Source organism: Lepidochelys kempii, chromosome 26 (genome assembly GCF_965140265.1).
Source record: "Lepidochelys kempii isolate rLepKem1 chromosome 26, rLepKem1.hap2, whole genome shotgun sequence".
In the NCBI taxonomy this organism is placed as follows: Eukaryota; Metazoa; Chordata; order Testudines; family Cheloniidae; genus Lepidochelys; species Lepidochelys kempii.
In genome coordinates, this window is record NC_133281.1 from 16,266,731 (window position 1) to 16,284,483 (window position 17,753).

General features: G+C 45.6%; 1 protein-coding gene across 8 annotated transcripts in view; it reads left to right on the forward strand.

Annotated features, from left to right (window-relative positions):
* The window catches only part of OGDH (oxoglutarate dehydrogenase), a 136,166-nt gene that overhangs the window by 38,918 nt on the left and 79,495 nt on the right, over nt 1–17,753 (forward strand). For 5 of the 8 annotated variants that reach the window (XM_073325332.1, XM_073325340.1, XM_073325335.1 and 2 more), the window contains 2 exons: nt 8,138–8,326; nt 17,445–17,547. In XM_073325332.1, coding sequence (XP_073181433.1) covers nt 8,138–8,326; nt 17,445–17,547 — 292 coding nt within the window. Of the gene's footprint in view, nt 1–1,635; nt 1,855–8,137; nt 8,327–17,220; nt 17,312–17,444; nt 17,548–17,753 lie in introns of those variants that run through there. The other 3 variants (XM_073325334.1, XM_073325336.1, XM_073325337.1) reach the window with 2 other exon arrangements.

A 17,753-nucleotide genomic window follows, 5' to 3' on the forward strand; every position in this document is an offset into this window, starting at 1 on the left:
GCACATGGTTTGTTAACAGTGTGTCATGGCTAATCAATATGAGGCTCAAAATGCTGGGAGAAGCCTGTCTACACTGCAGAAAAGTGGGCTGTGTTCGTTCTGAATAAGCCATATACAACTTGGGACAGTTGGAAGGTAGAAATTTGAGTTTGTCGTGTAAACGAACAAAGGGCCATCCATTAAGACCAGCTTTTGGTCACTCCTCTGTAAAATACAGATATGCTTGCAATAACTTTGATACAGTCACCCTCAGCCATTAGTTTGGTTTTCTTTCTAGCATAGGGTGTGAGGGCGAGTATTTAAATTAATGCATGAATGCTGGCTGCCTTTAAAAGTAACAAAACCATTTGAACAGAAACTTAACAGTCTGAGTGGGGCAAAGAGCGACACTAGAAAATGGGACCTCCTCTGGCTTCTAGGTGACTGGTTCAAAGCACACTAGTGACCAAAGCCCTCATGAATGGATGGCTCTTTGTTGGCTGTTGTAAAACAAGTTGCCCTTCCTACCATGCAACTGTCCCAAATTGCATTTGGCCTTATATCTAGGTACCTGTGTGGCCTACTTCCCTGCAGTATCTGAGTGCATCATTAGCAACCTGCAAAGAGAGAACTAGGATTAGATGTGTCATGCAGGCCCACCTATCCCTTCACTCTTAGGGTATGTCGACACTACGAAATTAGGTCGAATTTATAAAAGTCAAGTTATTAGCGGTTTTATACAGTCAGGTCATTCCCTTCTTTAAGTTTTGTCTAATGAAGATTCAGTCCTGCCTGGAATAGTGGCAGAGGGATAGCATTGGCCTGCTAAACCCAGGGTTGTGAGTTCAATCCTTGAGGGGGCCATTCTGCCTCAGGCTGCTCTCCCAGCCAGCAGCACCACGAGCACCCAGGAGACGATGACAGCTAGCAGTCGTACTGCACTGTCTGCTGCCAGCCTACCCCTTGCTCCCCCCCTCCCTCCCTCCATGAAAGCAATGGCCAACAATCGTTTCGTGCCTTTTTCCGTGCAGGCGCCATATTGCTGTCAGCATCGTCATCCACCCACCGCTTCCGCTGCCACTCTGCTCTCCTGCAGACGCAAACATGGAGCCCACTCGGATCACCGAAGCAGTTGTGACCGTTCTAAACACCATGCGCATTATCCAGCAGTATATCCAGAACCAGAACCTGCAAAAGCAGGCGAGCATGTGACAGCAGCGTGGTGAGGAGTGTGGTGAGGAAATGGACACAGACTTCTCTCAAAGTACAGGCCCTGGCAATTTGGCCATCCTGGTGGCAGTGGGGCAGGCTCATGCTGTGGAAGCCGATTCTGAGCCTAGGAAACAAGCACAGACTGGTGGGACCGCATAGTATTGCAGGTCTGGGATGATTCCCAATGACTGCAAAACTTTCGCATGCGTAAGGGCACTTCCATGGAACTTTGTGACTTGCTTTCCACTGCCCTGAAGCGCAAGAATACCAAGATGAGAGCAGCCTTCACAGTTCACAAGCAAGTGGTGATAGCCCTCTGGAAGCATGCAATGCCAGACAGCTACCGGTCAGTCGGGAATCAATTTGGAGTGGGCAAATCTACTGTGGGAGCTGGTGTGACGCAAGTAGCCAACGCGATCCCTGAGCTGCTGCTAACAAGGGTAGTGACTCTGGGAAATGTGCAGGTCATAGTGGATGGCTTTGCTGTAATGGGATTCCCTAACTGTGGTGGGGCGATGGACAGAACGCATATCCCTATCTTGGGACCGGACCACCAAGGCAGCCAATACATAAAACGAAAGGGGTACTTTTTCAATGGTGCTGCAAGCGCTGGTGGAGCACAAGGGATGTTTCACCAACATCAACGTGGGAAGGCCGGGAAAGGTACATGACACTCGCACTTTTCTGGTCTTTGGGAACGGCTGCAGCAAGGGACTTACTTTCCAGAACAGAAAATAACTGTTGGGGATGTTGAAATGCCTATAGTTATCCTTGGGGACCCAGCCTACGCCTTAATGTGATGGCTCATGAAGCCATACACAGGCACCCTGGACAGTAGTCAGGAGCTGTTCAACTATCATAGAATCATAGAATATCAGGGTTGGAAGGGACCTCAGGAGGTCATCTAGTCCAACCCCCTGCTCAAAGCAGGACCGATCCCCAATTAAATCATCCCAGCCAGGGCTTTGTCAAGCCTGACCTTAAAAACTTCTAAGGAAGGAGATTCCACCACCTCCCTAGGCAACGCATTCCAGTGTTTCACCACCCTCCTAGTGAAAAAGTTTTTCCTAATATCCAACCTAAATCTCCCCCACTGCAACTTGAGACCATTACTCCTTGTTCTGTCATCTACTACCACTGAGAACAGTCTAGATCCATCCTCTTTGGAACCCCCTTTCAGATAGTTGAAAGCAGCTATTAAATCCCCCGTCATTCTTCTCTTCCGTAGACTAAACATCCCCAGTTCCCTCAGCCTCTCCTCATAAGTAATGTGTTCCAGTCCCCTAATCATTTTTGTTGCCCTCTGCTGGACTCTTTCCAATTTTTCCACATCCTTCTTATAGTGTGGGGCCCAAAACTGGACACATTACTCCAGATGAGGCCTCACCAATGTTGAATAGAGGGGAACGATCACGTCCCTCCATCTGCTGGCAATGCCCCTACTTATAGATCCCAAAATGCCATTGGCCTTCTTGGCAACAAGGGCACACTGTTGACTCATATATCCAGCTTCTTGTCCACTATAACCCCTAGGTCCTTTTCTGCAGAACTGCTGCCGAGCTATTCGGTCCCTAGTCTGTAGCGGAGCATTGGATTCTTCCATCCTAAGTGCAGGACTCTGCACTTGTCCTTGTTGAACCTCATCAGATTTCTTTTGGCCCAATCCTCCAATTTGTCTAGGTCCCTCTGTATTCTATCCCTACCCACCAGCGTATCTACCACTCCTCTCAGTTTAGTGTCAGCTATAGGCTGAGCAAATGCAGAATGGTGGTAGAATGTGCATTTGGACATTTAAAAGTGCGCTGGTGCAGTTTACTGACTCAGCTAGACCTCAGCGAAACCCATATTCCCATCGTTATTACTGCTTGCTGTGTGCTCCACAATATCTGTGAGAGTAAGGGGGAGACGTTTATGGCGGGGTGGGAGGTTGAGGCAAATCACCTGGTCGCTGATTACGCACAGCCAGACACCAGGGCTGTTAGAAGAGCACAGGAGGGCGTGCTGCGCATCAGAGAAGCTTTGAAAGCCAGTTTTATGACTTGCCAGGCTATGGTGTGACAATTGTGTTCGTTTCTCCTTGATGAAAACCGACCCCCTTGGTTCCCTCTGCTTCCCTGTAAGCCAACCGCCCTCCCCTCCCCACTTTGATTACAGCTTGCAGAGGCAATAAAGTCATTGTTTCAAATTCATGCATTTTTTATTAATTCATCACACAAATGGGGGATAACTGCCAAGGTAGCCTGGGTGGGGTGGGGTGGTACTTGATCCAGGGTGAGAAACAGTTCCTGGCTGTTGGGGAGAAAACAGTTTCTCCGCTCGCTTGCTTGCTGTGCTTCAAGCTCCTCCTCCTCATCTTCCTTTTCCCCAAAATCCACATCCCTTTTGCATGAGAGTCCATTGATGGAGTCCACGCACAGGGCTGGGGTAGTTGTAGGGGCACTCCCTAGAATGGCATGCAACTCATCATAGAAGCGGCATGTCTGGGGCTCTGACCCGGAGTGGCTGTTTGTCTCTCTGGTTCTTGGTAGATTGCCTGAGCTCCTTAAGTTTCACACGGCACTGCTGTGGGTCCCTATTATAGCCTCTGTCCTTCATGCCCTTGGAGATTTTTTCAAATATTTTTGCATTTTGTCTTTTCGAATGGAGTTCTGATAGCACGGATTCATCTCCCCATACAGCGATCAGATCCAGTACCTCCTGTTCGGTCCATGCTGGAGCTCTTTTGCGATTCTGGGACTGCATGGTCACCTGTGCTGAAGAGCTCTGCATGGTCACCTGTGCTGATCAGCTCACCACGCTCGCCAAACAGGAAATGAAATTCAAAAGTTGGCGGGACTTTTCCTTGTCTACCTGGCCAGTGCATCTGAGTTGAGAGTGCTGTCCAGAGCAGTCACAATGGAGCACTCTGGGTTAGCTCCCAGAGTCCAATACCGTTGAATTGTGTCCACACTATCCCAAATTGGCCCCAGCAAGGTCAATTTCAGCACTAATCCACTCGTCGGGGAGGAGTACAGAAACCGATTTTAAGAGCCCTTAAAGTAGGAAAAAATGGCTTCGTAGTGTGGACGGGTGCAGGGTTAAACTGATCTAATGCTGCTAAATCCTACCTAAACTCATAGTGTAGACCAGGGCTTAGAGGTACCCCACCATGTCAAGATCGAGATACCTTCGCAGAGCAGCTTGTGTGAGGCAGTTTGAATGACTGCTGCTTGCAGGGCATCTGCATAGGGCTGGGAGCTGTGAACTCCAGAGTTGTTCTCCCATTCCTGCCTCTGAAATACTGTTTGTGGCCTTGGTCAGGTGGTCTGAGGATCTGCTTTCTTGAGGTGGTCTGCGCCCCAAAAAATCAGACTGTTACCCTCAGGACTCCGTTTCCTCATTTGTAAAATGGGGGCAGTGCTTATCTGCCTTCTTCACTGGAGCAGGATTGAGGATCAATGAGCTAATGTGTGTGCTCAGAGCTGTCTGCAGTGGTGGTGTAGCTGTGTCAATTCCAGGATACTAGAGAGACAAAGTGGGAGAAGTAAAATCTTTTATTGGAGCAACTTCTGTTGGTGAAAGAGACAAGCTTTTGAGCTACAGAGCTCTTTTGCAGAAGAGCTTTGTGTAACTCAAATGCACAATGTGTAACTCAAATGGACAGTGGGGTGGGAGGAGGTATTGTTTCATATTCTCTGTGTATATATAAAGCCTGCTGCAGTTTCCACGATATGCATCTGAGGAAGTGAGCTGTAGCTCACGAAAGCTTATGCTCTAATAAATTGGTTAGTCTCTAAGGTGCCACAAGTCCTCCTTTTCTTTTTGCAAATACAGACTAACACGGCTGTTACTCTGAAACCTGTCAAATGCTTGTCTCTTTCACGAACAGAAGTTGCTCCAATAAAAGATTTTTTACCTCACTAACTTTATGGTTAGTACGGTCACTCCACCACACTCCCACATCCACAGCCTTTAGGGGGGCAGGGAAGCTGAAGTGTGGGGGGGACTTAAAATTCCTCCCTCCCACCAGGTTTTGAACCTTAAATCCGTAAAGAATGGGTTAAATGTAGTAAATTTCATTCCAATCTCCGCCTCTTTCCATGCTGCTCCATGTGCATGGAAATATTATCCTGAGTGCTTTGGCTCTACCATTCATTCCTCCTATACATCTGCTACTTCCATGTTACTCACAAGTGAATTGTCCCATTGAAAATATATATATGTGCATATAGTTTATAAGTTTATACCAGAGGGTAGTAACCATATAACCTTATTACTGTAACCCTTCTCTTTTCTCATGCTAATTCTGTCTGGTGTGTTGTATGGTCTCTCAGTTTGTCACAGATCTTAAGTACTCTTGGGGCAGGGACCCTGTCAATGCCATCTCTTGCCCTCTCTACTTTCTGTGAATTGTACACAACATTATCTTAAATATGTTGTGGAGGGGGGATTTGTCCCAGTCATGCAATGTGTGCCATTCATGTGGAGCTGTGTTGGAAAAATCTATTAATTCATTAATTGCTCAGTGTTAGCAAGTCTACATTGTTAATATTTAAAATCTTAAATTGTGTGCTTGGCCTGTAGGGTGGTGCATGGTCATGAGGCAGCTGTGTGTCTTCTTCCCCCAACCCCTTAAAATTCATCACTGTTGGCTGCCAAGAAGGTAGCACTAGTGTAGACTAGTCTCTAGAGTAAAGAGGTTCTGTTATCTCTGTGTCTGGCTCTGGTGTGACTGCCGCTGGTGTCCAGTTCTGCTGTCGAGATTCAAGAAGGATGTTGATCAATTGGAGAGGGTTTGAAGAAGAGCCATGAGAATGATTAAAGGATTGGAAATCCCGCTTTAGACTGAAAGGGTCAAAGAACTCAATCTCCTTAATTTAACAAAGAGAAGGGAGGGATAGCTCAGTGTTTTGAGTATTGGCCTGCTAAACCCAGGGTTGTGAGTTCAATCCTTGAAGGGGCCGTTTAGGGATCTGGGGCAAAAATTGGGGATTGGTCCTGCTTTGAGCAGGGGGTTGGACTAGATGACCTCCTGAGGTCTCTTCCAACCCTGATATTCTATGATTCTAAGGTTAAGAGGTGACTTAAGCGGTCTGGAAGTACTTACGTGGGGAACAGAAATTTGATAACAGAGGTGTGATGGGTTGGACGCCCTCGGAAGTCACCTGGTGTGCTGAGCTGACTATTCCACCAGCCTGGGCCCCCTTTTACCTTGTCGTGCTGGGCTAGGCTCCCCAACATCTTCCAGCCAAGCACACAGGCAGGGCCACGCCACGCTGCACAGAGAGACAGAGGTCCACTCTGAGAAGGCTAAGCTTAAGGGGTTTGCCACAGCACCCAGATGTCCACCCCCACTTGGAGTACAAACCCAAAATTATATGAAATTTGCCTCTCCTCTCAATGTGGAGAAGGATATGCACAACTTCCCCTGCCCCCCCCCGCGTTAAAAATCACATAAATTGGGTTATATTGTAAACCAGAAATAAATTTATTAACTATAATGGTTACATGTAAGTTCTCACCCTTATGTGATTCTAGTCGTCATCTTCACAGACCAGACGCCCTTCCAGACTGGGTTCGGTTCTTTCACCCCCAGTTAGTCTTTGTTGTTTCTTGCAGTCATCTTGGGTGGGGTAGCAGGGGAGAACTCACAACTTGGATTACCTCACTCCCCACGTCCTTTATTTCCTAGTGTGACATTCTTCTTCTCTCCCCTCCCACCCCCAGCTTCTGGTGGAAAAGTACAGAATTCGAGATGGGTTTCAGTATCAGGTGACGTGGTCACATGCCTCTGTAGGGTCCTGTAGCCATTCTTCACAGGCTGACCCACATGTTCGCAGGAAGACTAAGGTCTTTTACAGTCCATTGTCTCTTGCTGATGGGCCATCACAGGCTTTTTCATTGTTGTACTTGAAGTGTTAGCAGGGGGTGTCACCCAAAGTAACACAGTTGAAATATAGATACGTAGTCAGTAATCCTAATTTCAGATACAGACATGATACATGCATACAAATAGGATAATCATATTCAGTAAATCATAACCTGTCCAGCGATACCTTACAAGGCCCTTCTTGCTTAAAGTACATCTTGGTTATGTCATACTCCTATCACAAGCATATTTTCATAAAGAATATGGAGTATAATGTCACGAGGGCTCTTCAGTGTGGCAGGGAAAAAGTATAACAGGATCCAATGGCTGAAAGTTGAAGCTAGACAAATTCTAACTGGAAATAAGGCACAAATTTTTAACAATAAGGGTAATTGATTGTTGGAACAACTTACCAACACTTGTAGTGGATTCTGCGTTAACAGAAAATTTGTAAATCAAGATTGGATGTCTTTCTAAAAGATATTCTCTAGTTCATGCGCAGCAATTGGACTTGCAGATGGATTTAATTCAGGGCAGTCATATGGCTTGTTTTATGCAGGGGATCAGACTACGCTACCACAGTGGTGCCTTCTGGCCATCAAATCTGACTCTCCAGCTGCTGTCAGTGTGTTTAGCTGTGTGAAACGGCAACTGTGAATAAGTGGGAGATCTTAGGCTACTGGGAGCCTGTCTACACTTGAAATGCTACAGTGGCGCAGCTGCACTGCTATAGTTCTTCAGTGTAGACACTACCCATGCCGACAGGAGGGGGTTCTCCTGTTGGTGTAGTTAAGGAACCCCTGCCCTCTCCCCTGACACCTTCCCCCCCCCCCCCCCCCCCCGCAAGAGGGAGTAGCTAAGTTGATAGAACAATTTTTCCAGAAACCTAGTCCTGTCTACACCAGAGGTTAGGTTGGCTTAAGTAATCGTTAAGAGGTGTGTGGATTTTTCACACCCCTGAGTGGTGTAGCTGGGTTGACCTAACTTTTGAGTGTAGATCAGTCCTAATGCTAGTGTAGACAAGGTCTGGGGTAGAGTTTAATGCTTTTGAATTTTTGTGCAATGGATTTATCACTCTTTTTCCTTTTGTCTCCTTAGTCATGGGACATATTCTTTCGCAATGCCAATGCTGGAGCTGCTCCAGGTACTGCTTACCAAAGCCCCCCTCCACTGAGCACCAGCCTGTCTGCACTGACGCAAGCACAGTCCCTGGTTCAAGCACAGCCAAATGTAGATAAACTAGTGGACGACCATCTTGCAGTGCAATCTCTTATCAGGGCATATCAGGTAAGAACACTTTTTTGTGTGGTGGTAGTGAATGGATACCAGTCTTCAGTTCAGGATTTGCTCCTTTTTAAAGACATGGGGCCTGATTCTTGACTGCCTGCAGCTTGTATAGCCATTGCCACTTGCCTTGCACTGGTGTCAATGCCTCCTAGACAAAGTGCAGCGTAATGGAGAATCAGCCCTGTTACTATTCAAGTTGTTGCCTGAAATCACATGCAGAATTTTGGTGACTGGGTCAGCAAACTGCGTGCTGTGCCACTTTTCTGAACTCCTGGTGGAGCTAAACCTGTTACTCTTGGGTGCTGGAAAAGGCTTCCATGTTCTGGCTGTTTTATGTTGCATTTACATGGTAAGTATATCTTAAGAATGTTTTCTTGCTGTTCTGTGTGTAAAATCTACCTAATTTTAACTGCAAGCCACTGATCTGTTGGCGAGGACGCATTAGCTGACGCTTCCTAGATAATAGGAGAGCCAAAACCATTGTTTTTACCCAAACAAATTGATTATCGCAGCTAAGCTAGTTATTCACCCCATCCCGGCAACTGCAAAACAAGAGACATACCTTTGCCCACCCCTACCTGTTTGGTTGATGATTAGTTTCTAGAATTAACTTCTTAACAATAATGCATCTCCCACTTCATTCCTAGCTTAAAACGTGCTGCTGTACAACAACTCTGTCTCCAGTGTTCCCAACATACTTCCAGGATTAATCCCTGATACCCTAAAATAAAAATGCAGGATACATTTCTCATCTGCAGTTAGGAAGAGGCCATGCTGTCGCTGACTACTTAAATATGTTTAAATATGCTGGCTGAAACATTCGGATCAATACAAAGCTTGATGCCAAAAATCAACCTGTCAAGGGGAGCAGGCATCCTGTCTTGGAGAGAACATCTATAAACTATGGAATCTGTACTGCTTCTGATTTCCTTGCAGAGGCTGGTTTTTCTCAAGATGCTCTTCAATTTACTTTGTTTTTGGTTTGTAGTGGTTTCCCATGCTGCTGCTGAGGGTGGTTCATATATTTTTTTAATTGCTCTCCACTTTGTCAGGCCTGTGATCTTTATTGTGCACAAGTCTCTCGCAATTTATACGCTTCAAAAAGAAAGTAATCTCATCTGATCATCCCTTCAACTCCACACACATTGTACCATCCCCTTTATTAGCAGCCCCATAGCAGGTTTGCAAAACTGCTAATTACCATTCAGGACTCTTTATTCTTAACTCTTGTCTCACCATCTCCCAGCTGCTGTCTGGCACTGCCGCTAAGGAAGAGCTCCCATGAGAAATTGGGATCACTCCAGGCATTGTAGGGGCCTGATCGCATTTGGAACTGTTGCCTAGGAAACTGGGTCAAGCCTATGCTTTCATAAAGGCTAGGTTTGTTTTCCCAGCCCCTGAATGCAAACCTTGTTACCTGAACTGTGTCGCCACTGGGAGAGCTGAAATGAGCTCAGTTAATACAGCTGTTCCAGCAGGATCGCTGTTGAGAGACATTGTGGCACCTCTGTTCCTCCTGCTGCAGAGCTGAGTCTCTTCTCTGCAGGACTCTAGGCTTTGCATGCTCATGCAACAAGTGGTCAAGTTTGCAGTACTTAGCTCATACCCTGCTTGGTAATGCATAGGCACTGGTTCTAGGCCAAAAGTCGGGCCATCGCTCAAGGTAAAGTTGAAATCTGCTGTAGATGGTCTTGGATCTCGTCCCTGATTGTGTGGCAGAATCATCCACTTCACTCTACTTCCCTCAGTCCCAATGCTAATTTATGTTAGCAGCTAAACCCAATGTCTGCCCATTCTTGGTTTGTAGAATAAGCAGGCAAACCAAAGAGAAAGATACTTGGATTTTAGTTGTGTATACATAGTCCAGCCTGAGGTTATTGTGGGTTTTGTTTTTTAAATCCGGTTACTGGTAAATATCAAATTCCCATTTCCTCCTTTTTTTCTCCCTGCCTTTGAAATGGCAGAATAAGAGTGTCCACACAGTGAGTTATACTGGTATAACTATTCTAGTAAAGTAGTGCCAGGATATCTCTCCCATGTAGAGAAGCCCATAAAGAAAGGGCTACAGAGCCTGGCAGATAAAGCAGATGTTTGTGACATATGGCCTCTTTAAAAGTACCAGGCAATTACCATCTTAAAAACTGGATTGAACGCGAATATCTCCAGATTAATCATAGGGGAACAGTGACCCTACTCTGCTGAGTTTCGTAATGGCAGCAATGGTGGTTTACTTTCTAATCATACCAGTAGTTATGTGTCTGATTAATTTTTGTAATGGCTGGTAGAGACTTGTTTTCCTGCCTTTGTATGATTGTAATGAAGGAAATAGTCATATGCCACCAACTCAGGCGGACTTCTATACCTTGCTGCTCTCATGGCTGCCTACACGGTTCAGCATGTCTGCACTGCAGAGCTGCTTTGTGTTAAATGTAGAAGATAAAAGGAAACTAACTTCTCCCAGTTCCCACACTCATTCAGGGATTTGGGACTTGGGTTAGAAACCAGACAACTATCAAATCCATCTCCTGGTGCTCTGAGTTCTGAGCTGTTTGACAGCCATAACCAGCCAATCTGACCCTCCTCTGTTCACCGTTTCCGAAGAACAGGATTTCTAGTATTGGAACCCCAGACCACTTGACATGCATGATTTGAGAAGCTGAACTGGTTGATCTAATGGGTCTCTCCATCTTTCAGTTACAGGACAATCTTCATCGATTATCACAGGCCTGTTCAAAGGGTGTGGAGTGGGTCCCAGACGGGTGCAGGGGAACTTTTTTCTTATTCTAATCCAAGACTGTGTGGGGATTCATCAGCAGTAGCTCTGGAGATGTCACATGATGTAGGTGCTCAGCGCTTTCTCAGTGAGTTCCCCTAATTTCAAACACTAAATTATGGCTCCTCAACGGATTAAACCACAGAAATCACTTCCTAAACCTCACTGGGATCCTTTACAGTACTAAGGCCTTGTCTATACATCCAAGTTGTGCCACTAACTATGCCAATATAGCTACATCCCAGTTATATTCAGGAAAGGAAATTAACAATACCATACAGCGGTATAGCTTTATCTGTATAACTGGGTCCACACTCGAGTGGGAGCTGCAAATATGATATCCTAACTTACAACTCAGAGTGGGAGCTGATCAGGAAGGGAGTCAAAATGTCTGCAAAATCCAGAGGCCTGGTCACCAAGATCAGGCAAGATACTGCCTTCAACTTGTAGTAAGCTTTCAGAAATCAAACTTTGTCTCTAGGCCCCCTAACTGAAACAGCAGGTCTGTTTCAAAATCAGCTGACACCAGTGGAATAAAGAACAGCAGTGTTTTAAGGCCCAAACAGATAGTTGTCCAGAAGCTGCAGATGGGTATATCTGTCTCCTAGCTGGAGCATAAAACTATAGATATTGAAAATAGAAGCTATTAACTCAAAGTTTCATCAGCTGAGCAAGCAGTTGGTGGGAATGACCCCAGTGGTTTCTGAGGGAAGAATTCATAACTCATTAGCAGGAAACTGTTTGGCATGAGACTTATTAAAACGACTAAGTTCTGATCTGGCATAGCATCTCTCATTGTGGGGTTAGGAAGCCAAGTCTCTCTGCATGTGTGAGCAATATCCAGATCAGAGCCCTCAGTAACACTTTCCTGAGTTTGAGTGTTATCTTCCCAACCTTTTCTGATATCAGAAGCTGAACTCCTGAAGCTGTTTCTGAAGAATACCTAGCAACAATTCACATAAGTAGAAAACAACCCAAAGTCTGTAATAGACCAGAGAGAGACTGAGAAACATCCTTTATCAAACCAATGTCTGCACAGCCTTTAGAATTTTCTCTGTCTGGGTGTCTATACTGTGCTCCTTGCTGTGGTATCTGAGTGCCTATACTTATTCCTTAACAGCCTAAAGCTCTTTAGAAAGATAATCTCTGAATCTGACTTGTAATATTGGCCTTTGATGGGTAACATCCTGCTTAGTCTGGAACTTGGTGTCAGTGGTAAGGTGGGGGCTCCGCTAGAATGAAAAAGACTAAACCATTTTGAGACTCACCTTAGGACCATCCTCTGTGTTGGAAGCACTTTGCTATTTCTGTGCTGAAACTTGTTGAGTAGTTTAAGTCTTGTTCCTTGGTTCAGTCAATCACCTGTGAAATGGAACTGATGTATCTGCCCAACTTCAGTCTTGGAGTGCTACCAGCTGCTTTTCTGCTCCCAATCCAGCCCGCAACTCCTTCTCTTTGGAATTATTGTTGCAATGCAACAGGACTATATCTCTGCACTAACTAGTCATTCGCATTTAAGCCTGCCAGCCAACTTGACATTGGTCTGATCGCTAGCTGCCATTATTGATTTGGGAGTTGGCTCTTAACGTGCTATGGTGCTTACAGGTTAGTCATGGCTGAGTTCTTAAATTCTGGAAACTTGTATGATAACAAGTGCCTCTCCTATACAGATCCAAGGTGGTGGTAGGTCTACTCTTAACTAATCCACAGAGACCTCCCTACTAACACTACAAAAAGAAGGATTCTAGGTGGACTCCTCCTGAAGGTCGAGACAGCAGACTGGACTTCTACATAGAGTGCTTCCGCCGACGTGCATGGGCTGAAATTGTGTGAAAGCAGCATCACTTGCCCCACAACCTCAGCCGTGCAGAACACAACGCCATCCACAGCCTCAGAAACAACTCTGACATCATAATCAAAAAGGCTGACAAAGGAGGTTTTGTTGTTCATATTCCGACGTATTCATGATGACAAGAGGCTGCTTGGCAGCTCTCCAACACCACTTTCTACAAGCCATTACCCTCTGATCCCACTGAGAGTTACCAATAGAAACTACAGCATTTGCTCAAGAAACTCCCTGAAAAAGCACAAGATCAAATCTGCACAGACATACCCCTGGAACCCCGACCTGGGATAGTCTATCTACTACCCAAGATCCATAAACCTGGAAATCCTGGGCGCCCCATCATCTCAGGCATTGGCACCCTGACAGCAGGATTGTCTGGCTATGTAGACTCCCTCCTCAGGCCCTAGGCTACCAGCACTCCCAGCTACCTTCGAGACACCACTGACTTCCTGAGGAAACTACAATCCATCGGTGATCTTCCTGATAACACCATCCTGGCCACTATGGATGTAGAAGCCCTCTACTCCAACATTCCACACAAAGATGGACTACAAGCCGTCAGGAACACTATCCCCGATAATGTTACAGCTAACCTGGTGGCTGAACTTTGTGACTTTGTCCTTACCCATAACTATTTTACATTTGGGGACAATGTATACCTTCAAATCAGCGGCACTGCTATGGGTACCTGCATGGCCCCACAGTATGCCAACATTTTTATGGCTGACTTAGAACAACGCTTCCTCAGCTCTCGTCCCCTAACGCCCCTACTCTACTTGCGCTATATTGATGACATCTTCATCATCTGGACCCATGGAAAAGAAGCCCTTGAGGAATTCCACCATGATTTCAACAATTTCCATCCCACCATCAACCTCAGCCTGGTCCAGTCCACACAAGAGATCCACTTCTTGGACACTACAGTGCTAATATATGATGGTCACATAAACACCACCCTATACTGGAAACCTACTGACCGCTATTCCTACCTACATGCCTCCAGCTTTCACCCTGACCACACCACATGATCTATTGTCTACAGCCAAGCTCTGAGATACAACCGCATTTGCTCCAACCCCTCAGACAGACACAAACACCTACAAGATCTCTGTCAAGCATTCTTACAACTACAATACCCACCTGCGGAAGTGAAGAAACAGATTGATAGAGCCAGAAGAGTTCCCAGAAGTCACCTACTGCAGGACAGGCCTAACAAAGAAAATAACAGAACGCCACTAGCCGTCACCTTCAGCCCCCAACTAAAACCCCTCCAACGCATTATCAAGGATCTACAACCTATCCTGAAGGATGACCCAACACTCTCTCTCAAATCTTGGGAGACAGGCCAGTCCTTGCCTACAGACAGCCCCCCAACCTGAAGCGAATACTCACCAGCAACCACATACCACACAATAGAACCACTAACCCAGGAACCTATCCTTGCAACAAAGCCCGTTGCCAACTGTGCGCACATATCTATTCAGGGGACACCATCACAGCGCCTAATAACACGCTATCAGAGGCTCGTTCACCTGCACATCCACCAATGTGATATATGCCATCATGTGCCAGCAATGCCCCTCTGCCATGTACATTGGTCAAACTGGACAGTCTCTACATAAAAGAATAAATGGACACAAATCAGATGTCAAGAATTATAACATTCATAAACCAGTCGGAGAACACTTCAATCTCTCTGGTCACGCGATTACAGACATGAAAGTTGCGATTTTACAACAGAAAAACTTCAAAACCAGACTCCAGCGAGAGACTGCTGAATTGGAATTCATTTGCAAATTGGATGCAATTAAGTTAGGCTTGAATAGAGACTGGGAGTGGCTAAGTTATTATGCAAGGTATTTTCCCCTTGTTCCCCCCCTCCCCCCCACTCCGTTCCTCAGATGTTCTTGTTAAACCCTGGATTTGTGCTGGAAATGGCCCACCTTGATTATCATACACATTGTAAGGAGAATGATCACTTTGGATAAGCTATTACCAGCAGGAGAGTGGGGTGGGGGGAGAGAAAACCTTTGTAGTTTTAAACACCCATTTTTTCATGGTTTGTGTGTATAAAAACATCTTCTGTATTTTCCACAGTATGCATCTGATGAAGTGAGCTGTAGCTCATGAAAGCTTATGCTCAAATAAATTGGTTAGTCTCTAAGGTGCCACAAGTACTCCTTTTCTTTCAGCAAAGAAGAAAATCTTTGCTTTGCCTGTATTGAATTTGACCCCCAGTATTATAAATTTCTTCACTGTGGAGAAGGTTTCTGCTGCATTCATAACCATGTGAGCCTTCTGGGCTGCTATCTGCTGTTGAGCTGAGAAACTTCACACTGTAAATGTTTTAAATATAAAACCAGGACATCCTATTGGTCCAAGCAGAAACAAAATACGAACAACTTACCAAACCACAGAGCATGCAATAGGTCTACTTTCTTGTGTCCTAGCTACTGTGGGTTGGACGGGAACCTTAGAATCTGATTGGGACCAAGAGGCTATTAATAATGTTTCACTTAGGCATGTGTTCAGGTCATGCTTGTCAATCCCTTGACCTGTTTAGGAAATGCTTTCAGAAATTATCTGACAGAGCTCAAAAGTCCCTTTGCAGAACGTGAAGACATAATCCCTTCCCCAAAGCGCTTACAGCCTAAGTAATCATAGAATATTAGGGTTGGAAGGGACCTCAGGAGGTCATCTAGTCCAACCCCCTGCTCAAAAGCAGGACCCATCCCCAACTAAATCATCCCAGCCAGGGCTTTGGCAAGCCTGATCTTAAAAGCCTCTATGGAAGGAGATTCCACCACTTCCCTAGGTAACCCATTCCAGTGCTTCACCACCCTCCTAGTGAAAAAGTTTTTCCCAACCTAAAACTCCCCCACTGCAACTTGAGACCTGTACTCCTTGTTCTGTCATCTGCTACCACTGAGAACAGTCTAGATTCATCCGCTTTGGAACTCCCTTTCAGGTAGTTGAAAGCAGCTATCAAACCCCCTTCATTCTTCTCTTCTGCAGACTAAACAATCCCAGTTCCCTCAGCCTCTCCTCATAAGTCATGTGCTCCAGCCCCCTAATCATTTTTGTTGCCCTCTGCTGGATGTTTTCCAATTTTTCCACATCCTTCTTGTAGTGTGGGACCCAAAACTGGACATGGTACTGCAGATGAGGCCTTACCAATGCCGAATAGAGGGGAATGATCACATCCCTTGATCTGCTGGCAGTGCTCCTACTTACACAGCCCAAAATGCCGTTAGCCTCTTTGGCAACAAGGGCCCACTGTTGACTCATATCCAGCTTCTCATCCACCGTAACCCCTTTTAGGTCCTTTTCTGCAGATCTGCTGCCTCGCCACTCGGTCTCTAGTCTGTAGCAGTGCATGGGATTCTTCCTTCCTTCCTGGGACTCTGCACTTGTTCTTGTTGAACCTCATCAGATTTCTTTTGGCCCAATCGTTTAATTTGTTTAGGTCCCTCTGTATTCTATCCCTACCCTCCAGCATACCTACCATTCCTCCCAGTTTAGTGTCATCTGCAGACTTGCTGAGGGTGCAATCTACGCCATCCTCCAGATCATTAATGAAGATATTGAACAAAACCAGCCCCAGAACCGACCTTTGGGCCACTCCACTTGATACCAGCTGCCAACTAGACAGGGAGCCATTGATCACTACCCATTGAGCCCAATGAACTAGCCAGCTTTCTATCCACCTTGAACACCATGAACACCTCATGGAGATGGGTGTTCATGCTTCCTTTCCTTAACGTCCCTTGCTACTGGAATCCTCAAAGAGCATTGCTGCTTTCTCGTCAACAGGCTGCTGCTGCTTCTAGGGGCCATGATGGTAGCCCTCAGCAAATTGGAGAAGATAGGAGCTTTGTTGGTATTCGCCATGCAAGAATAGTGCAGTCAAAAAGAAATCTCTTTCTTGAAATACCCCCAGTCATATGTCATGGTGCTAATTTTGTGACAGTGCTGTTGCATTCCTTAATATCCCCTCCACAGTTTACTTTGATCTGTAAAATGGAGTTAATAATGGCTAACTCGGGGGGAGGGGCGGTGGCAGGAAGTTCTGGGGCCATATTGATAAACTTTGTATATAGTGTATACTCCATGTTGTTCTTAAACACAAGTTGTGATGTTTATGGGCAACTTTTTTATACATTCATGCAATGGATCCCTTTTGTACAGTGGCTTTGCAGGAAGGGTGGAATGTGAAAATGTGTGTGTCTCTTTTAATGAGCTTGTTTAATAACTGATCTATGTTGTTGCTTCCAGGTCAGGGGTCACCACATTGCAAAGCTTGATCCTCTCGGCATTAGTTGTGTAAATTTTGATGATGCACCAGTAACTGTTTCTCCAAACGTCGGTGAGAATTACTCTGCAAATTAATTTGAATGTAATTTAACTTTTTTTATCCCTTCCCTCCTTTTTTTTCTTTTTCTTTTACCCTCTCCCTTTTTGGTATCCACTTTCCTTTCCATTCCTGGCCCATTTCATAGATTCGAGGGCATCATGTAGCACAGCTCGACCCACTGGGAATCTTGGATGCAGATCTGGACTCGTGCGTTCCAGCTGATATTATCACATCCTCAGACAAACTGGGTGAGGGCTTTGAGAACAGTTAGTGCCGCATTGCTTGAGCTCCTCTCTCACTTTCACAGCTTTGTTGTAGATAGAACGCTTCACCAGGAAGAAAAGGAGTACTTGTGGCACCTTAGAGACTAACCAATTTATTTGAGCATGAGCTTTCGTGAGCTACAGCTCACTTCATCGGATGCATACCGTGGAAACTGCAGCAGACTTTATAT